This window comes from Caloenas nicobarica, chromosome 1, assembly GCF_036013445.1.
Source record: "Caloenas nicobarica isolate bCalNic1 chromosome 1, bCalNic1.hap1, whole genome shotgun sequence".
Lineage (NCBI taxonomy): Eukaryota > Metazoa > Chordata > Aves > Columbiformes > Columbidae > Caloenas > Caloenas nicobarica.
The window spans coordinates 41669582-41682765 of record NC_088245.1 but is presented as its reverse complement, the minus strand read 5'-3'; the positions used below and the strand labels follow the sequence as shown (position 1 = coordinate 41682765).

The following is a 13184-nucleotide window of genomic DNA, read 5'->3' as shown; positions in this document are numbered from 1 at the left end:
TTGCCTTGTATACTCTTGGCTCACCTGTCCCCATGGGTGTAGGCAAAGTACAAGAGGAGTATGAAGCAGTGCTGGTGGCTGGAGAGAGACTGATCCAAAGGGAAAGGCTCAGGGGTTTCAGCCAGGAGGAGAAGGCTTTCAGCAACGGTGTAGTTTAATTGAGGCAGACCCTTTTGCAGGAGCTCAGACATCTCTTGCTCTAGAAATAAAACTAATATGAGCAGGCCGGCAGTGATGAGGAATATGTACGTCAAAGCAGAATGGAACAGGGGGCCGGAAGCATCTGCCCACCCTAACTCAAGCATATTACACTAGGGAAGCTCCTGATGTAAGAAATATCAAAGTCAATCTACTACCCCACCGTCTGCAAGGAGCCAGCACACCTCTATGACTTGGCATGAACAGAGGTGTGAGACCTGCTCTAATAGAGCTTTGAGGATGAAAAAGCGCTTCTGTTTGAGGTTCCCAGCTCTTTGCTGATGCTGCCTGTATGGTGACCAACCACTGCCTGTGGGAAAAGTGGCTTTTGTGATGTGGAAACTTTCATCTCGTTTATTTGGGACTTAATTATGATGAAAAGTTATAGGATAGACAGGAAGCTTTGTAGAGTATGCCAGAGGAAATAATGACTTTAATCTGCAGATATGAGTGGCCGTGACAAGAAATATTGTTTCAATTAAGCTATGCACATTTGTGCTAATAAATGTCACCATGTAAACAAAACCACAGGCAGAAGAAACACATTCATTCAGGTAGGACTTCAAACTCTTCAAAAGGCATTCTCTAAGTGTTATCTCCTCACTGGACCAGCTTAAACAAAAAGTGGAAAAAATCTCTAAATAGAGCTTATGTGTGCGTGTCCCTTCCCTCCTCTTTTCTCTGCGCTCCCCCCCACCCCTTTTTTTTTTGCACCTATAGCCTAAATAGAAGGTGGCAGGGCTTCAATCTAAATGAAGCAATTTGTCTCTTTCCCTGAACTTGCCCTCCTGAGCAGAAGTTCTCTCCTTCTCTGTGGCAGAGTAAAGGCTCAGGCACAGACTGCAGAGGAAGCTGGAACAGGCCTGATTCAAGGCAGGGTTACTGTGAAGAAGAGCAGAAAGATACAGTGAAGAAGGCTAGAAACATCCTCCTCCCACTTCTAATATCACACACTCTCTGCCAGAACCTTGAATTACTGAATGATCATATACAAGCACCCTCCCTGTTCACAAGGAAACTCCAGGAGCCCACCTGGGCTTCCAGGCAAATGAGCTCTCAGAGGACACTCAGCTCACAGATGTGGTAGGTGCAATAGCAGCGATGACAGTGAACGTGTTCACATACTTTGGGACAATATGAATACAGTGGGGTACTCTTACAATCATCATACCCTGTATTCACATAACACTGCAGAGAATGGGAGGTGTTTGGGGGTGGCTCCTGATACTTGATTCCACTGGCAAACACCAGTAACGAGATTTTGGAGCAATGGTGTTTCCAGGGATGAACAATGGAGAATGTCAAAACGTTAACTAAAAGGGTGAGAACAGATCTATTTCCAGGTATTCTTCTCTCTCTCCAATTGCTTTCCTTGCAGAATAGGAAATAACCAAGCATCTTTGCACTGTAACACGGCATCTTTGGTGCCCCACACTATTCAGAGCCCTAGATCACTTCCCCCCCACACCATTCACAAGCACAAACATCCTCTAACTTCCACAGTGGTAACCTGGACTAGGGGTGACATGTATTTTGTTTACCCTTTTAATGAGATGCAGTCACAGGGAAGAGAAGGTAAAACATCTCTGCAGACACACAGAGAGTGTCTCCAAGTGCTCCTCACCCTAGAAGTCATAGGCTCTGCTACACGAGACCCTTTGCAATATCTGCTGTTGAAGTTTTACTTCTCCCTCCCATTTCTTACACATTATCACACCACATGGAAAAAATATAGTGGTAATGTGTGCCTAGGCAGCCAGAGCTCAGATGGAACTGATGCTACTGTTACTTCTTTTCGAAACACCCACTGACTTGGCTACTCCAAAGTCAGTCTGCTTTATCTCTATCCGCACAGCTCACGACGGAGCACAGAATTCTCACACCGCTGTGTAAATCCACCCGCCCCCTACCCAACTGCTTCTCCCTTCTCCCACATCCAGCTTTTCCATTCTCAGTTGCCATTTACATTTTGCAGTAAGGCTTCAACCACTCTTGAGTCTTTCAGCCTCCTGTCTTGCCTAATCAGGTGCATTAGATAAGGCATGATCTGCTTTCCCATCTGGAATTTTTTTAGTCACAATACATACATCACAATACCTTTGTACGGAGCAAAATCTGGCCTTCAGCTCCAGTGTCAGTCGGATGAAGGAGGAGGATGCTAGAAAGAAAGCAAGATAGAAATGACAAAGGGGCACAGAACATGTATGATAAGGGAAGAGTAGGCAGGCCCCATAACCATCTCCACACATCTCCACACATCTCCACACAAGCCTGGGGAACAGGGCAGGCTATCTCAGTAAGAACATCTTTGTTATGCCTTCTCTCCCAATGCAAACTACTCAGAGTTTGGTTTGGAGCGGAGATTCATTTGTCTTCTCAGAAGGAGAAGGGAAGATTCGGCAGTTTTGCATGTTTAGAACAGAGGAATTCCATACAACACCTCTCTGATATGCGAAGAGTAAGGAATACACAGAGTAAACAGGATTTCTCCATAGTAAAATCCCACCACCAATTCCAGCATAATCCCTGTTTACAGGAAAGGCCAATTCTGAATATTCCAGAAGAAAGAGTAAAGCCGATGCAACTTATTTATCTAAAATAAAATCTGTCCCATCACCATTGCTAGACCAAATAACTTCTTCATCTTGCTGAACACAACTGCACACTCTATTCTTACTCATATAAACATGTAATATAATCCTCCACACAAAGTCTCGTTACGCTCATTGCCTCAGCAATATGCAGTAGCAGCAAGTTCCATTGGTTTAGTTAAGAGCACAGAAAACATGATCCCACACTACCCCCATACCCAGCTTTTTGCAGAACTTATTTCGCATGTTTGGCACCACTGTAAAGAGGGTGTTAAGTGTTGAGATGAAAATCTCCATCACTGATGGGCTGACAGCCCTTTCCAGGTAGTTCTGTGGGAAGAAGAAAAGATCAGGTGCGTAACATGCAATAAATACAGAAAGCGGCAGCTTTCTTCCTGCCTCCTGCCCACCCAGAAAGTTAGATTTCTAAATCCAAACAAATGGAGTAACCGTTCTTCTACCAAAACGCCTGGCAGCAAGTCCACAGGCTTACAGAGCACTTTGAAAGCGACTAACGCTCCCCTCAGTCAACGTGATGAGCTGCGCTGCTAACTCTGCAAGACATGACGTCAAACAAGAAGCTTTGTCCTGATTTCAGCTGGCAACCAGCCAGGCCCTAATGCACGGCCACGGACATTACTGGCCGTGTTACCCTGGATGTAACTGCTCTTGCAGGTCTGGTGGGTAATTCTCCAGCGTGGTGTATGACACAGGACATATGCTTAAGTGCAGCTGACTTCAGTAACTCATCTGTGCTTCAGCATTTTTTTGAGTAGTAGCAAACACAGGTGTTTAAACTCTCTACAGAGTCCAGCTTGAAACTGTTTAGAACAGAATGACTCAACTCACTCTTGTGGAAGGTCACTGGACAATTTTCTCACAGTCCATTAATTTTTACCCAAGCTCAATGAGCAAGAAATAGCACACTGACGCCAGTTTTGCTAAACCTGACATGCGCTGCACCCTCCCTTCAGGGAGTAGAACAGCAATGCCGCTGCAGCTGCCCAACAAGAGACTGGTGAAGAAAACACAAAACAAAACATCTTCAAGCTCCCAACAACTGAAAGAATCCACACACCTGAGCCTGTGGCAAAGCACAGGCAAAATTTACTCAATGTTTAGAACCCAAAAGTCTCATTGCTTTGACAGTTCTGCTCAGTATCTTCGTGACAGGTCTGTATGAAGCACTAAAGCACATGTGACTCTCCACAGCTGTTTTTTAAACCGTGTCCCTGGCCTTACTAAGGCACAATGCTTAATACTGCCCTTGCTGTGTAGCCTGGGCAGCCTCCTCTATACCTTTTGGAAAGAAGCATGAAAATGGAATTGCAGGTGCAAAATACCACTGCTTTCTGGGACACAAGCAAGTGTTGAAAAAGTGGCAGAAGGGGAAACAACAGTTCAGGCACTCTCAGTTTTAGGCAACATCCAGAGCTGCCATGGATTAGACAGCATGGCAGGTAAACTATGGTGACTGAACTGTCTGAAGAAAGACACTGCCACCTACATGGAAGCTTTATGAATTTCTCCACCCTCTGAGACAGTACACTCCCATTTTGCATGAACTATATAATGCCACATTTGGCTCTGGAGAGGTGGCAAATGCCACAGCTGTTCTTGGTTTACCCTGCACGCTCTCTTCGTAAAAAAACCCAAAAAACCACTTGTGCAACCTACTCTTGGTGCTTGAAAGCACCTTTCCAGGTACCCAAGGAGGAGACCAAGTTCAAAATAAACCTTACCATGACCATGGGGATGCAGAGACTGTCACAAATCCTCAACAGAAACTCAGAGAAGTTGCTCAGTGTGTCCTTGCTTTCAGAGTTGGGGGCAGTGAAAGCGTTCTCCTGGGCCATGGGGTCACTCTGGAATTCCACTGCTAACCTACAAACACACAGTGGATACCAGAGGAGAGAGGAATCCTCCTCACTCTGTAAAGGAATCAGGAGATACTACATTTCCATGACAACTTTAACCATTAAGGATCTCACAAAAACTTGATGGGTTGGAAACACGGGAATCTGGCAATCACACGGAGTTACCTCTTGAGTGAAGGTATTAAAAGTCAGCAATGTTGCACAACAGTACAAATTGGGAAAGCAAGACCCAACTTCTATGAATAACGTATCTGCTGTGGGAAGCCCTAGTGCGGTAAGACTACAGGTCCTCAGCCCAGCCAGAGCGCCTGGAGCACAACACAGCAAACCTCATGAAAATCAGCCAGGGGACCATTCGGCTGAGGTAAAAACCATCACAGAACCCAAGAGCCCTCTAACAGCACCCCAAGACACTGTGTCAGTGCAGACACGGGCACTTGCTTCTGACTGAGTTACCTCAGCCAAGCCAAATGAAGTGATGGAGGGCAAAATAACTCAGCTGGCCAGACTGCCCTAACAACAGTTTCAGATTCATACACAAACTCATCTACCACCGTCGGCTGTGCAGCTAAGGGTGGGAGAGAGCTCTCATCCAGCAAAACAGGAAATGTTGGTGCCTATAAACCCACTTGCACTAACAGGTCACAGACCTGAGAAAATCCAAGGCCAGCATCTGGAGCAGATGCACATCTGTTCAATGGTTAATCCTTTCCAGCACTGAGACTGTGCCTCGGGGCACAGGAATATGGCTTCACGTGTACCTTCCAACCTTACATCGTCACCAGTTTTAGCTAATTTTCAAGCAGTTCCTCCAAGGCCAAAGACATGAAATAAACTGATAGGTCCCAGGCAAATTTTTCGGGAGACACACATAGGTGTCACAAAATTTTCACTATCACTACATATCCCTCCTCCTGTTGTTTTACCGACAAGTGCCATGCATTGAACTCACCTGTGATATTTTAGTGATGGGGTTGGATAGAGAAACTCAGTTACAATGACAGAAGGATAGATGGACATGGACACACACAACACCCACCCCTCCAGCCCCCTGACTTGTCCTCACCTGCAAGCATTTCTGAAACTTTCCAGGGTGTTGAGCAATAACTGGCCCTGTCTCTGAGGAACTCTGCCAAGATTTATATTTACTGGGTGACTCTGAGACACTGAGAATAGGAGATCACCCTGTCAAAGGAGAGAAACTTTCAAAATCTTATGTTCGCTGTTGGAAAAATTACTTTCTTCTCAGATACCAGCAGCAGGAGGAACAACAGATTTCCCTTCACTCACTTATTTCACACAGCTGCTTTTTTACTATTGTCCTTTCCCAGGGAGGGCAGAGTTAGAGACCTTTTGTGCTCTTCCTAGGGAAGACAGAGTTGCAGAGCTACTAGTTCTGCACTGTCCCATCTCTACAGTCTCTATTGCTATAGCTTGATCTAATCTGAGTTTTAAATGGTTCAGCGAATGGAGCTTCACACCTTTCTGGGAAAACTCTCAATTTTTTTTTTAAATGTTGTTTCTTCCAGTTACTTTCCAGACAACACTGAACAGTTCCTCTCCCTGCTCAGCACTGAAATCTTAGAAGTTCTCTACTTGGGCTCAGATTTGTAAACAACTATCCATGTGCTAGCTCTTGTTCCCACACAGCATCCCATTGAGTTCAGCCAGAAGCCAAATGCAGTGCTAGAGCTAATCATTTGCCCAAACTGGGACCCACTTGGAATTAAAAATCTGCCTTTAAACCTTAACCTGTTGTGGTGGTCTTCTCTGAATGCTACCAGAGAAGGACACAGCGACACATTGGTGCCTGGCAGTTCAGAGCTCCTTCTCTTTCCCCATTTGAGACACCTTCATACAAGTACAATAATTTCCCATTTTCACCCATGAAAGAAGGCCTGGATGTCCTTCCTATGTGCCTAATTTCCTTCCTGTAAAACTCCTTATTCTGAATGGGACACCAAGCTCTTTGTGTTTGCAAAAAGACTGACCAACACCTGCCTGTGGGGCAGAAAGCAGTTCAGCTTTTTCCAGGCAGACAAGACAAACACCTGGTACCACATAACTTGGGCCTAAAGATAGTTCAGCAAGCATTTGGAGCTCTGGTGCTCCAGCAAGATGCTCTTGCCACTGCAGACATGTGATCTAAACATACGTGGCCCTGAGCCTAGAGCAAGAAGGCTCACTCCTTGACTGTTCACGAGCCACCTGTAAGGGTGTGTAGGTGTGTAGGTCCCAGCAGCACATCACAGTAACTGCATATTCCAGGAACAGGACAGGATTTGCAGTTTGAAGAATGGCTAACAGCTCCCTTGCTGAGGCATCACAGTGCATACATGGTGACCCTCTTGGTATAAAGGCATAGCAAGAAATGTTCACTGCCAAAAAAATAGCGTGACCAACACAGCCTACAAGATGGGGACCTGAAGAAGGGGAAGTCCAAATGACCTTGGAGTGTTGGACACATAAAGAGAGCAGCACACTCAAGTGGTGCCCCACAAATCTTCACTGATTTAGAAAGACAACATTCACCAGCATCAATCTTTAGCTACTCCAAAGACAAAGACTGGTACCATCTCAAGGCATGAGGATCAAAAGAAACACCAGAGAACCCAACAGCCGTAGGGTAGGGGAGAGAACATATATACAACATCCACATAGCACACTAGGACGATCATCCCTGTCCTTCTTGGTCCTACCAACAAGAAACAACAACTTCTGACTTACTGCATGCCTCTTGCTACTCTGTGGTGGGGAGAAGTCAGCACATCGCTTCAGCATTGCCTCCAGCAGCTTCTGCAGCTCTTCATATGGGACTGGAGGGGAGCTCAGATGGTCCTTCCTGAACAAGCAAAGACAGCATGCACATTCCCTGCTGGGGAAATTCCACCTGGGAAGGCAACATCAGCAGAAATAACTGCTCTTCTGACAGCCCCGTGCCATTGCCACTTCTCTCCAGCACAGCACACTAAGGTCACAATATCTGGAAAGTGCCTTCATCCAGACATGCGCCCAAACACACCCTCACTGCACTCACTGTCCGCTCCCACCACAGCCAGGAAGGACATGCCTGTTCACATCCTAGCTTGCTCTTATGTATCCAGATGGGGCACAGAGTGGCAAAGCCACCACAGCCGCAGTATGAGCCTGCCTGGGACGCCAGGTCCTTGCTGCAGCATCTTGCTGCCCACCACAGCTTCATTGCCCTGGCAGCGCTTTGAGGCGGGTGGGAAGCCAGCTCTGCTGTGCCCACGCCTGTCACAGCCAGAAGTCCCACTGCGGAGCGCACTCACCCACACAGCCACAGGGGAGCCGCAGAGACCAACAGTATCAACAGATCTATCTGAAGAAAAGCCTGCGAATTCTTTCCTGCCTACCTCAGGAAAGCTGCCACAGCTCTCACAGCCTCCACCACCACCTCGAGCACAGGGCAGTTCACTGCCTCCATCAAAACATCAATGGCTTCTATACATACACCTCGGTTTGTGAATAAGTTGATTTCCACTGGCTGCCTGCGAAGAGGAAACAGAGTAAGCAAGGATAATATTGTCAGAGTTAAGTAACTGTAGTGCCTCCTCCTCATTCCACCAAATGGACAGCTGAGCCGTGTGGTTCCAGCCATGCTTTTCAGTATTCAGAGCCAGCTGCTGTCAAGGAGGTAGTCTCAAACTTGAGCAGGTAAAGGGTTTGCTACAAAGAGTGAACTTCAGCAGGTCTGGAGCCCTACTATGACGAAAAAAACCCACAGCCTGCATAACTGTGTGACTGTACCAGTGAACGCTGACATGAAAAGCACAAGAAAAACAGGCTTTGCCAAATACAGTGATCTCTCTGCCTAAGACTTGATGCTGAGGCCATCTGCTCTGGCATTTGCAGGTTCATCTGGCAATTCATATTTCTGAGTAAACAAGCAAACACCACCATCCTAGAACAAGGACAATGCCATGAGAACAGCTTCTCTCACAGTCCTATAGCACTTCTTAATGCCCGATGCTGCCAGAAGGACAGGGACTTTCCTGAACTTGAAAAGAAATCAGGAAAATAAACATAATCCAACTGTTTCAACAATTCTTCTTGATAGGGAACATTTTGGTCATCTGATCACCTTGTGGCCTGATGCCTTTGAGCATTTAGCAGGAGAGCATGGAGGGATGACAAGCCACTAATCGCATTATTGGGCAGAGCTGTGTAAATGGCAGACTGTGCTCATTTGGCTCCTGGCAAGTCAGGTACAGTCAGGAACGCGGGGGGAAGATAGGCAGCTATATGTGAACAAGAGACACTAACAGCCTGCCAGAGGGCCCCTCCGAAGTGAAACAAGAAAAACAGCACAGCATGACAGGAGCCAGACTTGGGAGCCAAAAGTATTCCCTATTATTCAGTTTTCACAGACGTGCCTGACTATAGCAAGCCAGGAGCACATGCTCCCATGCACAAATGGGAAAGGAAAATGAATTTCAGCAGAAATTACACTGGTAGCCCAACTAGAGGGCAAAAAGTGAACAGAGGCAGAACCACGCTTTTTAGTCACTCAGTGGGATTAAACCCAGCTTGGCAGTCACCTCATGTTCTGCTGTGAGAAAAAGCTGCAAGGTGGGCAAGGCAAGGAAAAGGCCTTGTGGAACTCAGGCAGCCGGAGCAGTCTCTGGCCTAAACCGTAAGTGATGTGCTGAACTCCCAAATTGTTTCTTCTTATACTGTAATTCTATTAATCCTCTGTATTTCCTTTCTTCAATCGCTGGCCTTCTGAAGTAAAACACATCAGGGAAAAAAAAAAAGCCTTCACTGACTCACGCAGGGAGGGATGGAGGAGTATTGCTGACTCATTCAAGAGGCATAAACCCACTTGCAATATGGTGCATTACGATGTCTTGGGGGCCTGGGAGAAAGGTGTGAAGAACGGCGCTCTTGCAGCTTCCTGCAGCCCCTCGTCTTTGGGCCCCAAACCATGCCTGCCTCCCTGGCTGTGCTGAGAGAGACAAGGGGCACTGCAGGGAGAGCCGCCCACCATTCCAGACACACTGCCAAGGGGAGCAGTACATCCTGCTTGGACAACACCAGAGTGTGGGGCTCACTTACAAAAGAAGAGTCCAGCTGCAAGGAAAAACTAAGAGGAGAGGTTCCAGGATGAGACCCCTTTCCCCACTATAAGACAGTTTTAAATAAAACATCCTTTCTAAGGCAAAGCTCAGAGAAACAGAATGTGTGTGCTAGAAAATGAGAGTAATTGCACAGAGTGTTCTCTTTGTTTTACAAGCATAAACGCTGTAATTAGTGTTTCCCACATCCTGGTTTCTCTTTTTGACGGATCCCACACTGGCATCATCACACTGTTCTAGCACTGCTGCTTTTCCTTCTCCTTTTTACCCTGCTACTTGCTACAAAATTGACTATGACATTTCCAAAATTCAGCTCAAGGGCTCTCTTGGGGGAACTAAGTGGCAAAAACAAGACTGTCACTAGCATGACAGGACGAGAACAAGATCATAGAGGCAAGAACAGGAAACACAGAAGAAAAACAAGCCTTGGTATGTTATTCCTTAGCAGAAAACAAGAGGGAAAAAGTGACAGAAGACATTAATATTTCAGCCTGGAATTTGTTTTTGCTGTTTCAGTTTAGCTCAGATCAAAGACAGGACTAGAAGCCATGGAATTTGCATGCTCGGTTTTGTCACAGAGGCGCACTTAGCAGGAGCTGCCCTGCTCACATACGCCTGGACCTTCTTCGCTTTCCCTCCTGTTCCATCTACAGCTGGAAAGGAGATTTCACCCCCCAGACTGGGAAGGAAGCAGGAAGAGACAGATATACCGGTGGATGCATGCACAAAGAAGACAAGCTGGGAGGTTCTGAAGCAACCATCAAGCCCTTCTTCACAAAGAATAAAGGAGATGCATTTGTTCAGCAACCTCTTTCAAACACAAAGGCTCTTGGGGTGTAGATATTTGGTCTCAGACAAAAAACTTAAAAAGCAAAAGCACCACAGCCTATATTTTGGGGCACCAAACTGCCTGGGCAAGGCTGGTGGGGGAACTCCCTTACCGTTTCAGTATTTCAGTGAAGAGCAGGAGCCCTTGCTTGTGCAACTCCACATTGTTCAGCTGCAGGATGTCTTGGAGACTCCTCACCAGAGACTCAATGCCTGCACATGTTCAAGAGAAGTCACAAAGGACATTTAATACTCAAGATTCCAGGGCGGAAGCAAAATGAATTTTTAAAAGGAAGGAAGATTTGAACAATTATTCTTCTGAACCACTGACAGAAACAACTGCCCAATACATCACGTTCACTCGGATCCATTATAACAGGCCCAACCTCCACTGATGGAGGAAAGTCCACAAGAACAGACGGAATTTGGCCCTTCTTCTTAAATCCACTCTTGGTGTGTCTACAGAAACACTTAATAGTAACTCACGTAGTGTCAGTCATGATAATTGGTTATTATAATGGATAGAGACTCATCAGGAACTCATTAGAACAGTGACACTGTAAATCCAAGCTATGTTGGACATCACAAACATGTCTGATAGGTACTCGTTTCCAGACCTTTTCCATCCTGACTGTGGTTCTGTGTGAAGCATTGAAATTCAACTAGACGCACAAAAAAATGCCCACAGTATTACTGCAGTCACTCTGTCAGAAACATCGATGACTCACCATAGACTGTGTGACACTTTGAGAAGAAAAGGCGCTCTTCAGTTAGGAGGAGCAGGCAGCAATACACTGACCAGATGAGAATTTCACTGTTGCACGAGAGACACTCAAACAGGAATTCTGCAAACACACACACGAGTAAGGTCACGCTGGTAAGAGGCAGCTTGCTCACAGCATGGCACAGCTGCTCCTGGAACAGAGCAGAGGAAGAAGGAGAAAACAAGGAAGCACAGCAATAGCCACAGGGAGAATGGTTGTGTCATAAAATAGCAGGAATGGAGAATGGAGTGGACGCTTGGGGGTACGCCAGTCTTCAAAACAAGGTGACTGGAGAGCAGAGTCCCACAGGCAGGTGTCTTCCCAGCCCACACTCAGCAGGAAGAAGCTGAATTGTGGCTCCAGCCTTTGGCACAAATGAAAAGACACAAAGCAAGCTTTACTAGTGATGCAGTGGTCTTTTTTTTATATCTCCCAAAGAATTTGTAAAATGAAAGCATTTCTGTCTTTTGGGATTACAGAGAAGTAATAAACCATCTCCCACAGCTGGATTCAAAAGCTAAATCCTAGACCAAATTCTGTGCAAATTTACAACATTTAGTGGATTAAGACTGAACTCAAATCCGTTTAGGCTTTGTACCCATACTGCAAGAGTGACCTTGACCTCAAGGACTCATTCGAATTCTTGATGTGGAAACTCCATTCTGACAGCTGACACCTGCTCTTACACTTCCAGTTGAAAACTTACTCTCCCATTCCTAAAATCACATTTACTGGTACAAGATGGTCACAGTACACATTATGCCATGAGTGGATTTCACAGAACCAGACCAGTTCCTAAAACAAACAGCCAGGGAGTGCTTTGATATTGGGAGATGAGCAATAAGATGCTACCCCATTTCTTCACCTGGCACATCCGCATGGATAAAAGGAGGAGCGTATCTGCTGGGCGAGTGAACCAGCACTGCAGCCACACAGTGGGCACTTGCTGCCTGTAAAATCTCATCTCTGGTCAATAAAAGCTGTTGAGAAACAAAGTCAAAAGGAGAGAAGGAGTCAACTATGTAGATACAAGTAGGAAACAGTTTCCTCTGCATTTTAAAATTTAAAATGTAAATGAAGATCTCTCTTTTGGTATGTATTTCACAGAATAAACTTGCTAAGGCAAGATAAAACAGTGGACCAAATACACTCAAAAAATGCAAAGTGAAAACCACAACAGGGAAGATTATGAGTAAGAATAGCTCTGTCCCACGCTTCATCATGCTGGCACTACAAGTGCTGTATCAGACCTCAAGTGTGAGTGAGTAAAATCAGCTGAGGCCAGGAGTAAGATTTCCTCCCTCCAGGATGCAGGAATGAACAATGAGGTGATCTCTGGGGGTGCCCCCATTTCCCACTGCAGCCTCTATTACTGGTGCTGGTGCCGGTATACTCAAATGCCTCAGATAAAGCTTCAATACAGGTCAGAAAATTCTTTACATCTACCAACAATTCACTACCACTTCAGTGATCACCTTTTTGAGAACAAGCGGCAGTGGATGTTCCCCTTCTAAAAAGTCAGGGTTCTCAGACTCCTCCTCTGACCTTGTATTATTCATAAGAATGGATACGTAATGGTCAGATTTCAGCAGCTCCTTTAGCAAACCTGCAAAAGGGGGAGCAAGAATGAACACCACACTGGGCACAGCAGGGTTATATTAACGCAGGAGTATTTACAGCCCAAGACTCATTGCCAAATTCCTCCCCTTTCCTGAACTCCTAACAAAGACCCTCGCCTCCAGTTTAGGGAGCTTCTTCTCGCTGTGTCCCCAGATACTGCCATGAACCTCATGTCTTGCAACTCCTTGTTGCTGATGCTTTTTGCTG

At 45.9% G+C, this 13184-nt stretch overlaps 1 protein-coding gene across 1 annotated transcript in view; it reads right to left on the bottom strand.

The window, feature by feature from the left end:
- LOC135988545 (coiled-coil domain-containing protein 134-like) overlaps window positions 1-13184 on the bottom strand; it is a 47570-nt gene that overhangs the window by 26666 nt on the left and 7720 nt on the right. Inside the window, exons 7-18 of the mRNA XM_065634602.1 lie at window positions 12833-12963; window positions 12223-12337; window positions 11322-11438; window positions 10707-10806; window positions 8044-8178; window positions 7394-7508; window positions 5733-5851; window positions 4532-4673; window positions 3008-3119; window positions 2296-2356; window positions 983-1080; window positions 25-199 (exon numbers count right to left, since the gene is read on the bottom strand). Coding sequence (XP_065490674.1) covers window positions 25-199; window positions 983-1080; window positions 2296-2356; window positions 3008-3119; window positions 4532-4673; window positions 5733-5851; window positions 7394-7508; window positions 8044-8178; window positions 10707-10806; window positions 11322-11438; window positions 12223-12337; window positions 12833-12963 — 1420 coding nt within the window. The remainder of the gene's footprint in view (window positions 1-24; window positions 200-982; window positions 1081-2295; window positions 2357-3007; window positions 3120-4531; window positions 4674-5732; window positions 5852-7393; window positions 7509-8043; window positions 8179-10706; window positions 10807-11321; window positions 11439-12222; window positions 12338-12832; window positions 12964-13184) is intronic.